This window comes from Galleria mellonella, unplaced genomic scaffold, assembly GCF_026898425.1.
Source record: "Galleria mellonella isolate WM207_F2 unplaced genomic scaffold, CSIRO_AGI_GalMel_v1 utg778, whole genome shotgun sequence".
Taxonomy (NCBI): Eukaryota; Metazoa; Arthropoda; class Insecta; order Lepidoptera; family Pyralidae; genus Galleria; species Galleria mellonella.
Genome location: NW_026442150.1, coordinates 1,903,432 through 1,917,081, shown reverse-complemented (window position 1 = coordinate 1,917,081; position 13,650 = coordinate 1,903,432). Strand labels below are relative to the sequence as shown.

At 36.4% G+C, this 13,650-nt stretch overlaps 3 protein-coding genes across 3 annotated transcripts; all 3 read right to left on the bottom strand.

Annotated features, from left to right (window-relative positions):
* Positions 1-1,285: 1,285 nt before the first annotated feature.
* Positions 1,286-6,922, bottom strand: LOC128202106 (zinc finger protein 845-like). The gene is made up of 2 exons (XM_052901208.1): positions 5,836-6,922; positions 1,286-2,481 (listed from the first exon to the last, which is right to left on the bottom strand). Exons 1-2 carry the CDS (start codon positions 6,920-6,922, stop codon positions 1,286-1,288), a joined length of 2,283 nt encoding a protein of 760 aa, XP_052757168.1.
* A 3,273-nt stretch (positions 6,923-10,195) lies between these two features.
* Positions 10,196-12,254, bottom strand: LOC113510076 (zinc finger protein 354B-like). Its single transcript, XM_026893492.3, has 2 exons — positions 12,043-12,254; positions 10,196-11,387 (listed from the first exon to the last, which is right to left on the bottom strand). Exons 1-2 carry the CDS (start codon positions 12,230-12,232, stop codon positions 10,252-10,254), a joined length of 1,326 nt encoding a protein of 441 aa, XP_026749293.2. The 5' UTR covers positions 12,233-12,254; the 3' UTR covers positions 10,196-10,251.
* Positions 12,250-13,548, bottom strand: LOC128202105 (zinc finger protein 366-like). The gene is made up of 2 exons (XM_052901207.1): positions 13,518-13,548; positions 12,250-12,890 (listed from the first exon to the last, which is right to left on the bottom strand). Exons 1-2 carry the CDS (start codon positions 13,546-13,548, stop codon positions 12,250-12,252), a joined length of 672 nt encoding a protein of 223 aa, XP_052757167.1.
* Positions 13,549-13,650: the final 102 nt, after the last annotated feature.

The following is a 13,650-nucleotide window of genomic DNA, read 5'->3' as shown; positions in this document are numbered from 1 at the left end:
AAACCAACTTCAATAATACCATAATCAGTTATTTTGGTCTAAAGATTAAATTGCCGAACCGATTTTGATAAAATTCCTATGGCACCAATCTGTAGGTAGTCCTTTGATTTAAAAAAAAAAAGAATTTATCAAATCAGTTTAGAACTGACGTAGTTATAAAAAAAAATTTACTGTTCTTTTTTTTTCTTTTCATAGTTGCTTATTTTTACACATGTAATAATTTTAATAATTTTACAATATTATTATTGTTGTTGGTAATAAAGAATATATATGTCTATGTATCTAAAAAAAATACAACTGAATTCTTTTTTTGAAGGGAGAAAATGTTATGGTAACCCCGCCCGCGCCAATGGGATACGCTGGCGAGCACCAGTGAAGGGTGATAGATGAGAATGAAAACAGGCCAGTTAGCCCATCGTGATGAATTCATCAGAAATTAACCATGATAGTTTCCAGGGAGAACCGCGAGGAGGTCAACCTGTTTGGGTATATTGCTAGCAATAGGATTCTCAGTCTTCATTACTAACAATCCCTTTCCCCCCAATACAACTGAATTGAGAGCGTCTTTCTTTTTGAAGTCGGTTGAAAAGTCTTCAATTATGACAAACATGCAACGATGCAATATTTCGGAGATAGGTTGTACTGTAAAATATTCGAAAATATATCAACACGGAATCCTACCTATGTGTTTATTTTGCTATGTAACAAGCCGTTTTTTGCTCTGCAAATAAAAATGGCGGTTTTAAACATTACAAAATCAAAATCAAATTAAAAACAATGGTCGAAATTAACTTTTTTTTTTGTAATGTTCTTTAAATAGAAAAGATAGACATCTAAGCCAAGAAGTCAGATTAGATTTATTTTTCATTTTTTATGGTCGAAGACGAAATGGTAACCCCGCCTGTACTTTCGGTATACGCTGGCTAGGCACCAGTGAGTGATGACAGACGCGGGAGAAAGCGGGTTAGTTAGCTCATCTTGACGAATTTAACTAGAATTAACCACGATTGTTTCCAGAGGAAACAGTTTGGAGTTCGACCTGATAGAGCTGTTTGACCCCATTACTAACAATTCCTTTCCCTCCAGGATAGGAAGTTAGGAGTCTAAAGAAAGGTCTTAGGGCGTAAGAAGTCAGTCTTCAGGATCAGTTGTTGGTAGTCACAAGCATACTAATATTAGCGGAATTAAATAAAACTCTCATCAACTAATCAGTGATATGGCCTTCAAAAAATTAACGCCTAGTTCAACAAAATATATGAGTACATAGTCAATTATTAACTATATTCTAAGCTAATTCGCCATGCTTGGAGCGTATGTGACTCTTCCAACTGCATTTTTGAACGAAGGCCTGCCCACAATGCTCGCATTTAAATCTTCTATCATTATTATGTATTCGCATATGTTCTCGAAGGGTCTTCTTCCTCGCGTAAGACTTCAAGCATATACCACAGTGAAAATTCTTTACTGAACTATGTTTTAACTGGTGACTCTTGAGCGTCGCTAGAGTTGAAAAAGTCATATCACATTCCGTGCACTTGTGTGGTCTTTCCATTAAGTGATCTCTCTTCATATGCGTCCTGTACTTGTTACGATGCCAAAATATCTTGTCGCAAGCTTGGCATTTAATCGGCACTGGCCGTATACCGTGGACTTCGAGGAGATGCTTTTCTTTCATGTGGAACCATTTAAAAGTATCATTGCAATGGCCACATCTATTCTGGAACTTCGGCTTCACATCGTGAGCTAGTTTCTCATGGAGTTTCTTCTTTCGAATCGTATCGAACACCTTCTGACAAACATCGCAAGTGAACGTTCCCGTGTCGTGAGATGTTTTATGATTAGCCAGCTGCCTCTGATTTACATAACCGGCGTCGCAAAGATCACACATGTAGTTCTTGTAATGGCTGCTACTCATGTGTACTTGTAGCGTCTTAAATTTAGCGAAAATATTGAGGCACAGGAAACATTTAAGACCGTCTGTATTAAATTTAAATGGTAGTATATGGTTCTTTATATCCGAGAACATTTTAATTTGATGACTCTTTAAATGTTTAACTAGATCTTCCAAATTGTCGATATTGTCTCCGCATATTTTACAGCGGAGATCTGTAATGTCCACTTTCACTACGAATTCGGATATTCTCCGATCCCGTGCAAAGCTGGCTGTGGAGACATCGTGCTGGTCAATCGTATGCATCTTCAGATCCGCTGGATTTGGATACTGTTCTTGGCAAAAATAACATTTGTAACCAACGTCCCCGTGAGCCCTGATTAATGTCGCATTAGAGTTTTTAAGAATTGCCTTTATATTTAAGATATGCTTATCGATTTCATTTTCGTTCGTAGCATTACCTATAAGACTGTGACCTTCGTTCTTTAACGCTTCAGTTTCCTTCTTTACTTTCCTTGATCTGATAGATTTTACTGATACATTGTTTTTTGGTTTTCTCTCTTTTTTGATGATAGCCTCACGCGGACTACCTATAAAGAAAATTTTCAAATTATTCACTTGCAGTTTTGTTGAAACTCCAGATAGAAAAAACAATACGTTTATCATATCAGGAATTGCCTATATTTTAATACTTTCTTCTTATTAATAACATATTAGAGCATGTAAATAACTATGAAGCGACAAGTGAATGTTTTAAAAACAGTAAATAAGAAGTACTTATTGTACTACATAGAAGATCGTAAACTTTTAGACTTATCATCGGTGTATTTAAGATATCCAAAACGAGCCTGCTTGGCCCCATATAAAAAGCGTATATGTACTCTCGGAGATCGTCTTTGTGAAGCTTCGTTGGCACGCTGGGGTTGACACAAAACAATTGTGGGGGTGGGCACGCCCTCACCCCCATCCGGGCCTATTTAAATGAGATACTCGTAGATACAGAATGCTTGACTGCAATTCAAGAGTTCCAATATCAAATTCGAGCCTAGACCTCTGAAAATATTTCGAATCATTAAAAAGATATTGTAAGCTGTGATCCAGGAAGCTAGATCAAAGATCTTCGTGTAAAGCGGCTTTATTTTATATCACGAAGGTTATATACTGGTTTGGCAAACCAGCCTATTTTATGGTAAACGGTCACTGTAGCTTGTTTCTAGAAACCTAAACCTTTGACTCCAAAGGGAGTTTAATTATGTCCAAGGGTAAATACAGACAGTATCTGCTTTGTTCTAAATCAGTTAAAAAAATTAAAAAAAAAATAGAATTGTTTTAAATAATATATTTAACATTAAACAATAAAAAAAACATTAATATGTCATTTACAACAACGAATTACTCATGAATCTTTCTCTTTCTGGTACCTTTTGCAATTTAAACAACATTATAATACACTCACAACTTAGATTATATAGAAAGAGCATCGAGTCTCAAAAACGGGTCAATTTTTTTTGCCGGATCCCTGAGATCCTGTTGATGTGAACGACCAAAGATACGTCGCGAACCCCTTTAGATAACCTAGGTATCTCTCGTACCGGATAGTAAAATTGTATATTATATACATAGTCGCAGAACACACAATATGATATTATAATTTACTAACAACTAGGCTTATGCCCAAAAAAAGTTTGCAGATTTTATCGCAGTGAGGAAGAAACGCCGCAGCACTTAATTTGTGGCTGTAAAAAACATCGTTACAAAAACATCTTAAAATTCCTATCACTGATAGGAATTAGCAGTCAAAAAAGGGCGTCCACAAAATATCATGGAAAGGTCGCAATGTCACAAGTTCTTCTGCCTAAAAATGTCCGTCTCTTAATGATATTAAACAATTAATAAAAATAATAAGAAATAAAGAAATATTAAGCAATATAAAGAAATATTTATACTAAATTCCCAACTTGAAAAAAAGTGACAACACAATGTAGGTTTGTATTTAGTTTTAATTTTTATAAATAAGAGGGTAATTTTAAATTTAAATAGATTAAAGTTAACACTATAGATTTAGTCTATGATAGTTCATAAAACAGTAATTTTGCTAAATTATTAAATACAAATGGCGGTGTAGGTCCCGGCATAGAATGGGCCACCCCTTTCTTTCACGTAGGTGTCGTAAGAGGCGACTAAGGGAGAGCGAGGGATGGGCAGCAGCGTCCCTCTTAAAACATCTCTAAAGCATAACTGCAGTTGTCAATGAGCCTGTCAAGCGTGGCAAAAACCCCCAAGGGGGAGGCTTATGTTCAGCAGTGGACAGTCAAAGGCTTATATGATGATGATGATGATGATTAGGTTAAGAGATAAGTTTAAGAGTAATGGTGTCCCAGAATTGTGCCCGATGTGTATTAAGATGTTAGAGAGATTTAAGGATTTGCATAGTAATACATTATGTATAAACAAGAATTAAACCAAACACCTAATACAAATATAACGATAAAATATATCCAACTATTAAAAATATAGAAAAAAAAACAAAAACACGCATATTACCCATCTGTACAGTACACTTTAGTCTGTCTGTTTATAGTGATTGGTTAAGCCGTTACCAAACTCACTTTCACATTAATTGCAACTGCTTATCCTAAAGTACAGGATTTATCTATTTAGGGAGCAGAGTTTTACCTATATTTAAAATGTAACATTTATTTTGAAATAAATTATTATAATTAAAAAAAAAATTACGTTATTTAATAGTACATTAGTTACGTTCACGTGAATTTACTGGGTACGGACGAATAACACCTGAGTCCTCAGGAATGGCAACGCATGGGGGGTATCATGTGCGAAACAGTATACTCTGTTATGTCCATGATACTACTTATGTCAATAGGCGACGGTTACCACTTTCCATCAGGTGGGCCGTCAGCTTGTTTGCCATTCTAAGTTGAATAAAAAAAAAAAGAACGTTTATAATATTATATTATAATATATTATTTATAATAGTAAGGATTTTGTAAAGTTCATGACGCTGCTCTTGATATGTAGTTGACGAGTACCACTTTCTATCAGTTTGTCTGTTAATCCAAATATATGTATATATATATATATATATATATATATATATATATATTTGGTTATTTAAGAATTATTAACTTTAAATTAATAAATAAATATAAAAATAAATAAATAAAAAACCTCATTCACATATCACAATATAAAAGTATATATAAATATAAAAGATAATATAACATTTACAGACACGTATTTTCTCTCTGGTTGTAACAAGGTTGTTAACTGCCTGGTAGCGGGGAGCAATGGATTGTTAGTAATGGGGTCTAACTGACCTATTGCTAGCAATACACTATCAGGTCGACCTTCACACGGTTCCCCCTGGAAACAGTCGTGGGTATTTTTAGTAGAATTCGTCACGATGGGCCATCTGATATGTTTTCATCGTTACCTATTATCTTTCACTGGTGCTCTGTCAGCGTATACCGATAGCGCAGGCGAGGTTACCATTCCATTATCACCCATTTTTTTTTATGGGTGATAATGGAATGGTAACCCCACCCGAGCTATCGGTATACACCGGCGGGGCACCAGTGAAAGATGATAGGTGAGGATGAAGCAGGCCAGTTAGCCTATCGTGACGAATTCAACAAGAATTGTTCACGATGTTTTCCAGGGGGAACCACGTAGAGGTCGACCTGATAGGGCATATTGCTAGCAATCGGGCTGTCAAACTTCATTGCTAACAACCCCTTTCCCCCCATTATCACCCATTAAAAAATATGCTTGATACCTGAATACATATACCGTCTTAGATTTACATTAGCTCTAGTATGGACAGATTGCTCGCGTAATGGTCAATAGCTTATTACTATTCAGGCTATATTAGTGACACCAACTAATTAATTAAACTAACAGAGAATGTTTGGACTTCATATGACCTTTCCAGCTACATTTCTGGACAAACGCTTGCCCGCAATATTCACATTTGAATCGTCTATCATTATTATGTATACGCATATGTTCCGCTAGAGTGGTCTTCCTACCGTACGATTTTAAACACAGATCACACTGAAAATGTCTCTCGCCCGTATGCTTAAGCATATGGTGCGTCAGCTCGGACGATTTGAAGAACTTCATGTCGCACTCCGTGCAATGGTGTCGGCGCTCCATCAAATGATCCCGTTTCGTGTGTACAGTAAACGCTCTGCGATCAGAGAACACTTTGTCACACGCCTGACATTTCAATTCCACCGGCTTGATGCCGTGCACCTCGAGCAAGTGCCGCTGTTTCCGTCTGTAGCAAAGGAAAGCCTCATTGCAAATTCCACATTTATTTCTCCCGCTGGGTTGCACGTGGCACTTCTCGTGCGCTTTCCTCTTCTGCAACGTATCGTACGTCTTGGTGCAGACACCGCAGCTGAAGACACCGGACTTATGGATCTGCTTGTGAATTTGTAGCCGCCTCTCGTTCACGAAGCCCGTATCACAAATGGGGCACACGAAATTTCTATAGTGGCTATTCATGTGTTCGAGAAGTGCTTTGAATTTCGCAAAATTGTTCAGACAAATATAGCATCTTAACGTTTCGTTTTCGAATTTGAATGGCAGTATTTGATTTTTAATATCAAAGTGCACTCCCTTCCCATGTTCTGAATGTAGATGATCCATTAAATCCTCGTACGAACTAGCAGGTTTACCGCACATTTTACAATGTAAATTTGTAATGTCTAATTTCACAAAGAACTCGGACAGACACTTTCGTTTCATGAAGCTAGTAGTGGCTACATCGGCATGATCGTTTATTGTGTGCGTTTTAAGTTGTTCAGGCTTAATAAATATCTCATTACAGTAGCTGCATCCATAGCCGATACCATCATGATTGCGAATGGGCGTCGCATTTGAACACTTTAGAATTTCGGACAAATTAAAAATATGCTTGTCCAATTCTTCTCGTTTCATCGTAACAGCATTTTTATTGGTTAAATTTACAGCTTTTCTATTTTTATTCAATACTAAATTGTTCATATCGAATTTCCCTTTTATTCTTATAGCAACACTACCTGGTAATTCTCTTTTGGTGTTACACGAGGGCGGACTACCTACAAAGAAAAAGATAGGCTTAGTTTTTGAGATTGTGACAACAAACACTTATGTACTATTTTTCATTGACACTTAAACTTTTCTTACATGTTCGAATTGCTTGTATAATATTTCCATTAAATAATATTTAATATATAATAATAATATTTTCCTCCACGATTTCAATTAACAGTCTAAGCACGATGAATAGAAAAGATTTTTTTTTAAAACACAGGCGGCAAACGAGCATGCGGCTCACCTGATGGTAAGTGACCACCGCTGCCCATGGTCACCCACAACACCTACGGCATTGCAGGTGTGCTGCGGGCCTTTTAAAAAGGAATATGCTCTTTTCTTGAAGGTTATGTTGTCGTATCGGTTCGGAAATACTGCTGCTGGAAGTTGATTCCAAAGAGTGGTTGTGCGTGGGAGAAAGTGCCTTGAAAAACGCACGGTGGAGGACCGCCACTCGTCCAAATGGTTGGCACAATTTAGGTTGGGTGAAAAGGAGACGAGACTAAATGATGATGCACTCTTTGGATTCTATACCATACAATCACCATGAAAATTAACTTAGCAATTTTATACAGATGGAAAATATTTTCTAGGTAAACTCACCAACTACGCTGCAGCATTCCAACCTCTACTGTTTAATTAATTAAAAACAAATTGACGGTAACTCAGAACAGTAATATTTAGTGTAATTAATGTATTTAAATAGATAGATAGATACCATTTATTGTTTCCTCCGTAAGATTACAATAGTAAACTTATTATAGATACAAACAATTACAAGAAAATATTAGACTAAGAAAACAATGGGCGGCCTTATCGCTAAGAGCGATCTCTTCCAGGCAACCTTTGGACGAAGAAAATTAATTTAAACAGTTTGACTGGAGGCACGAAACTTCATTTTTTAAATACATATACAGATATGCATACGTACAATAATATGAATATATAAATGTATACTTTAAGTTACTAATAAATACTTAAATAAAGTATTTAGTTTAGTAATATTTGTGACGGAGAATAGGCTAGAACATGGGTAACATTAGAATCGCTTTGATACTACAGGGCTGTGCTAGACCCAAGTTTAAGGTAGGGCAAAAGAACTTTTTAGTAAGGCTAAAGCCATAATTAAGTGACTTTGAAAAAGCGAATCTCTAATTTTCTTGGGACTTTCATTTTAAGGGCATTGGGATTTTTAAGGTAGGGCATGGACCCTCAATGTTCTACCTTAAAAAGTCATCTTAAGTCATCGTGAGAACGCCAAATACAATGCAGAAGAAAATTACGCGATCTTCCAATTTTGAATTATACTTGCCAACAAACTGCAATGTAATTCGCATTATATTGCAACTGTTCATTATAATCGATAACGATTCAAAATCGTTTGTTTTAAAAAAGCCTGGCCCTCTAGACAAGTGGCAAGCGAATTCGTCGATAGAATCGACATCGCTAGCGAGTCCGTGAGTAGGAATGAGTCATCCGGCGTTGCTAACTCATTCTATCTCACGGACGCGCTAGCAATGTCGATTCCATTGACGAATTCGCTTGCCTCTAGACAAGTGGCAAGCGAATTCGTCGATGGGATCGATATTGCTAGCGAGTCCGTGAGTTGGAATGAGTCATCCGGCGTTACTATCCCATTCTCTCATCATTATATTAAAATATTTGACTACATTATAAACATATTTTACGACATATTTCAACATAATCAGATCTCAGACAGAACTCGAAAAATAAATTATTGGAATATTGAATGGAAAGACATGTTTATTTAATCATTAACCAAAGAAAATATGGTATAAAAGGCGGAGTTAGGAGCATTCTCTATCAGTCAACGGTTGAGAAAAACCACTCACCAGGGGGAGACTAACATACATAAGTCGTTTGCTTGAGCACCTCTGTCCCATTCGTGTTTCTACCGTGAAGCAGTTGTGTTTGCATAGCTGTGTTTCGGTTTGAAGGGTGGGATATGGCAGTGAATTTACTGGGTATAGAAGAATAACACCTGAGTTTCATGGCAACGCATGGGGGGTATCATGGGCGAAACACTATACTAGGTTATGTCCATACTATTGTTCATGTCTATAGGCGACGGTTACCACTTTCCATCAGGTGGCCCGTCAGCTTGTTTGTCATTCTAAGTCACATAAAAAAAAAATTGTCAGTATAGTATTTTTGAACTGTAAATCACTTCGTTGTTTAGATAGAAAAATAAATATAAGAATGTATAATATAAACAAACTCTTAAAGGTTAAATCGACTTCGTAATCTACTTAGAATCACGCGTGGATTTCAAAAGTACTAAATCAATGAAATTAACTACCTTTAGATAGCATTTATATGCTACATATACCGATTTTAAAGACGTTTCGGAACACAATTTTTTTTTTTATTTAATTATCATACATAAATACATTAAAAAAATTGGATTTTTAGTACCACTTAAACCTCTTGGGCTTGTGTGTGGCTTGTGAAAACGGAATTCATTATCATACAGAGGTATTTGCGTGATGCCAGTACAAACAATATTCTGACAGCCAAATTTCACTTCATTTCAAACATGCACAGAGACAAAATCTCTAAACATTTTTTTATTAGCATCTATTAGTTCGATTAAGATCTAGATACAGACTTCGTCTAGTTAAAATTTCAATATTTTAGTAAGAATAATAAGATTATTGTGATTCGTAGTGTGTAACACGTAATGCAGCCGTGAACCGCGCTCATGAATATGGACTCCTTCGTAGGCAAGCTCGGAGATAATGGCGAAACTATTATTGAGTAGTGGCCTATTTGGATCATTGCGATTCAAATAGGAAAATAACATATTTATATATTTTGTTTTATTTTTATAAATATGTAACTTATTTGACTGTGTAAATTTAACTGTAAAAAATTACGTGTGTATATTTTTCAGCCGTTAACTGTCCACTGCTGAACATAAGTGTTCCTCATAAGGGGAGTTTTGGCAGTGGTTGCCACGCTTGGCAACCGCGGTTAGGCTTTTAGAGATGTTGTAAGAAGGACGTTGCTGCCCATCCCTCGCTCCCTTTGTCCCTTTGTCGCCTTTTACGTCCACGGGAATAAAAGGGATGGCCCGTTCTATGCCGGAGCACACACAGCGAACACATGTGCAATAGACGACTTAAGTCTTTATCTATCTATCCGTCTATCTAATAGTGAGTAATAATAATAAAAACACAGGTATATATTTAATTTAATCAATAAATTATCGCAAATTCAATATAACAGATACGAAAGATTCACTTCACCAAATCCTGGTGTTTACTTCGTATATGAGCTTTCCAACTACACTTCTGCACAAACGCCTGTCCACAGTAATCGCATTTGAATCTTCTATCGTTATTGTGTATCCGCATATGTTCCCTCAAAGTGGTCTTTCTTCCATACGACTTCAAACAGACCCCACATTGAAACTTCTTTTCGCCTGTATGCTTCAACATGTGTCTTTTTAATCCCGAGGAACCGTAAAACTGTTTGTCGCAATAATCACAACTACGCCGTTTCTCCATCAAATGTGTATAATTTATATGAGCTTTCATAGCCTTCTTGCTTGCAAATTCTTTATCGCATGCCCGGCATTTAACTGTCGGATTAGGAACACCGTGTGCTTCAGTCAAATGGACCTCTTTTAAACGATAGTCTTTGAAGACCTCATTGCAATAACCACATCGGTAAAACTTGCCAGTATGTGCATTTCTCACATGAGAAACCTTCTTGGTGAGACTGTTGAACCCTTTCTCACAATATTTACAAGTGAAGACACCCGTTTTGTGATTATGGGAATGGCGAGATAGGGCAGAGCGGTTCACAAAACCGGCAAAACATATGTTACAAACGTAATTACTGTAATGCGAATGCATATGACCGATCAAAATCTTGAATTTTTCAAAGAGAGCTAAACAAATGCAACACTGCAACACATCCCCATTAAACTTGAATGGGATGATATGATTGTTTATATTTGTATGTATATGTATTTTATGATCATCAATAAGATGTTTCTTGAAAGATTCCAACGAATCAATACTTTTATTGCATAATTTGCAACGCAGTCCGGTTATATCTAACTTTGGGATGTATTCGGAAATGCCACGTCTTTGAGCAAAGCCGAGGTGATATTCGCCATCGTGCGTCTCTAGTGTGTGTATTTTTAAATCGGCTGGATCGGGAAACTGGGCTGAACAATAATTGCACATATAGCCGATACCAGCTCGTCCCCTAATCAATGTGGCATTAGAATTCTTCAATATCTCAAATAAGTTCTGGCGATGCTTCTCTAGCTCTTTAAGCGCCTTTTGGGATTTATATTTTACATCCTCCATTTTAACTAATGCGGTACCTTTAACATCAGGTGTGGTCGCTGTACAGCGGTCACCTATAAAGAAAATAACAATTACTCAGTAGAATCTACTATAAGGCGTGAGGCTGTTTAATTCTGGGGTCTTATTCTATGAAGTACTTGCAGCAGAAACTAAAACTGAGTGGTACTTTATGCTTGAAAGCAATATACGAGTAATCAACAATTTCACTTTTACTGTATGTTCCTGTAACAGGAGTTCTTCGAAAACTTCTGTTGAACTGTTAATGACAAATTTGTAATTACGGCTCGGCTTGTTCGAGCCGGCGCTTCATTTTTTATTATTATTCTATCGTCCACTTTTGTGTTTCTAGTACTGTGCCATCTTGTTTTTACTTGGACAGTTATAACGCCAGCTAGAACATTACTGTTAATATATATATTAAAATAAACGCACTTATCAACTATTATGCGAATTTATTCTAAAATAAATTCCATTGTGTTCACGACGAGACATGAACTAACACTAGAAGTATTTAATCTCACGACATATGTCCCAAAAAAATTGAAGACATTTAAGCTTCCAAAGTCTCAAAAGATCCATATTTCATAATATTAACGTTGTAATAGTTGTTACTATTTCTATGATTTATGTAAAAGTGGTACGCATTTTCAGGTATTAAGTATTTTTAGACCGCCATTGTCATAAACGAAGATTACTACCGTGACTTACTGGATAACGAATACATGCCCTCCACAACACAGAGCAATTGAGGACAAAATAGAAGTTTCGCTGGGATCATTTTTACTATCACATAAATAAATAAAAATACGTCTTCACGCTTCAGTTTATTCAACGGATTCCCATACATTCTATGTAATAAACATAAATAATTCACATCACTAAGTAATACAGAGATCATCCTGAGATAATTTATAATTAGTCATCATCTTTCTCGTGGGTCGAACTATGGCGGAATAGACCGCTGCGGTTCACGAAACCAGCGCCGCAGAAATTACAAACGTAATTCCTGTAATGGGAATGCATATGCTCAAGAAGTATCTTGAATTTATCGAATACGGCGGAACAGATACAGCACTTCAATTCTTCGCCGTGGAACTTGAATGGTAGGATATGATTATTGATATCTGTAAATATATGTAGGCCGTGAACATCAGATAGATGTTCTTTAAAACATTCCAACGTTTCTACGTTTGAATTGCATAATTTGCAACACAGGTCGGTTATGTCCAATTTCGCAAGGTATTCGGCTATCCCTTTTCTTTGAGCAACTCCTAGATGATATTCGCCATCGTGTTCTTGGAGTGTGTGCGCTTTCAGATCTGCTGCATCTGGGTATTTTGCAGGACAATAGCTGCATATATACGCGTTCCCAGCTCGACATCTGAGCAGCGATGCGTTTGAATTCTTCAATATCTCGGTTAGATTCGAGTGGTGCTTCTCCATTAACTCTTTGTGTACGGCTCGAGACATTTTCGTGTATGATTTGAGGTTAACGTATTCCATTTCCTCGTACGTGTCACCTGTGCCTTCAGACACGATGGCTTTACGGCGTTTCCCTACAAAGAAAACAGAAAACTTTCAGTATTGCAAATCACAAACGACGTATCTACATTCACAGCTATTTACGTTTGAGAAGGCATCTTAAAATAAGTGTCCATAAAAATCACCAGTAAATTTTTATTTTTATTAATTAACCTGTAAGAGATGAGGTATTCGGTGAATTAACTTCTCTTTATTTAAACTGATAATTATTTGCGAATCGGAATTTAATAATAAGCTTAGTTTTTTTAATGGCACATATTTAGTATTTATCTTACTAATATATTAAAATTGTAACTAGACGATGACTTTATGTGAAAAATATTTAAGTAAATTTGACGTAAAGAGTTTTAATAGTAATAGCAATCAAAACAATTTTTTTCTATTTTTTCTGTCTATCTTCATCGGCTTCTTACAAAAGCTACTTCAGCAAATTAAACGCGGTTTTCACAATCGTATTCCTGAAGATCAGATTGAAAAAAATGATATGTTTTTATCTTGATGCGACATCTAGAAGTGGAGGCACTACCCTAAGCACCAGCACCAGCGTCAAAACATGTTTCCTACTAAGAATTCACCTACTGACACGAAGAATACTACAGACGTCCCAGAACTGTGCTGCCACGGCATCTCTTATGCGTTACCATTGTCGAGAACCAAGGCTTCCAAAGTCATCTCATGAGTATATGATTATTACTTTGACAGACATTTCCAATGTTCCAAGCATTATATTGATAGGAGTTCAGACATTTTAATTATAGGATGAAATGCTTATAT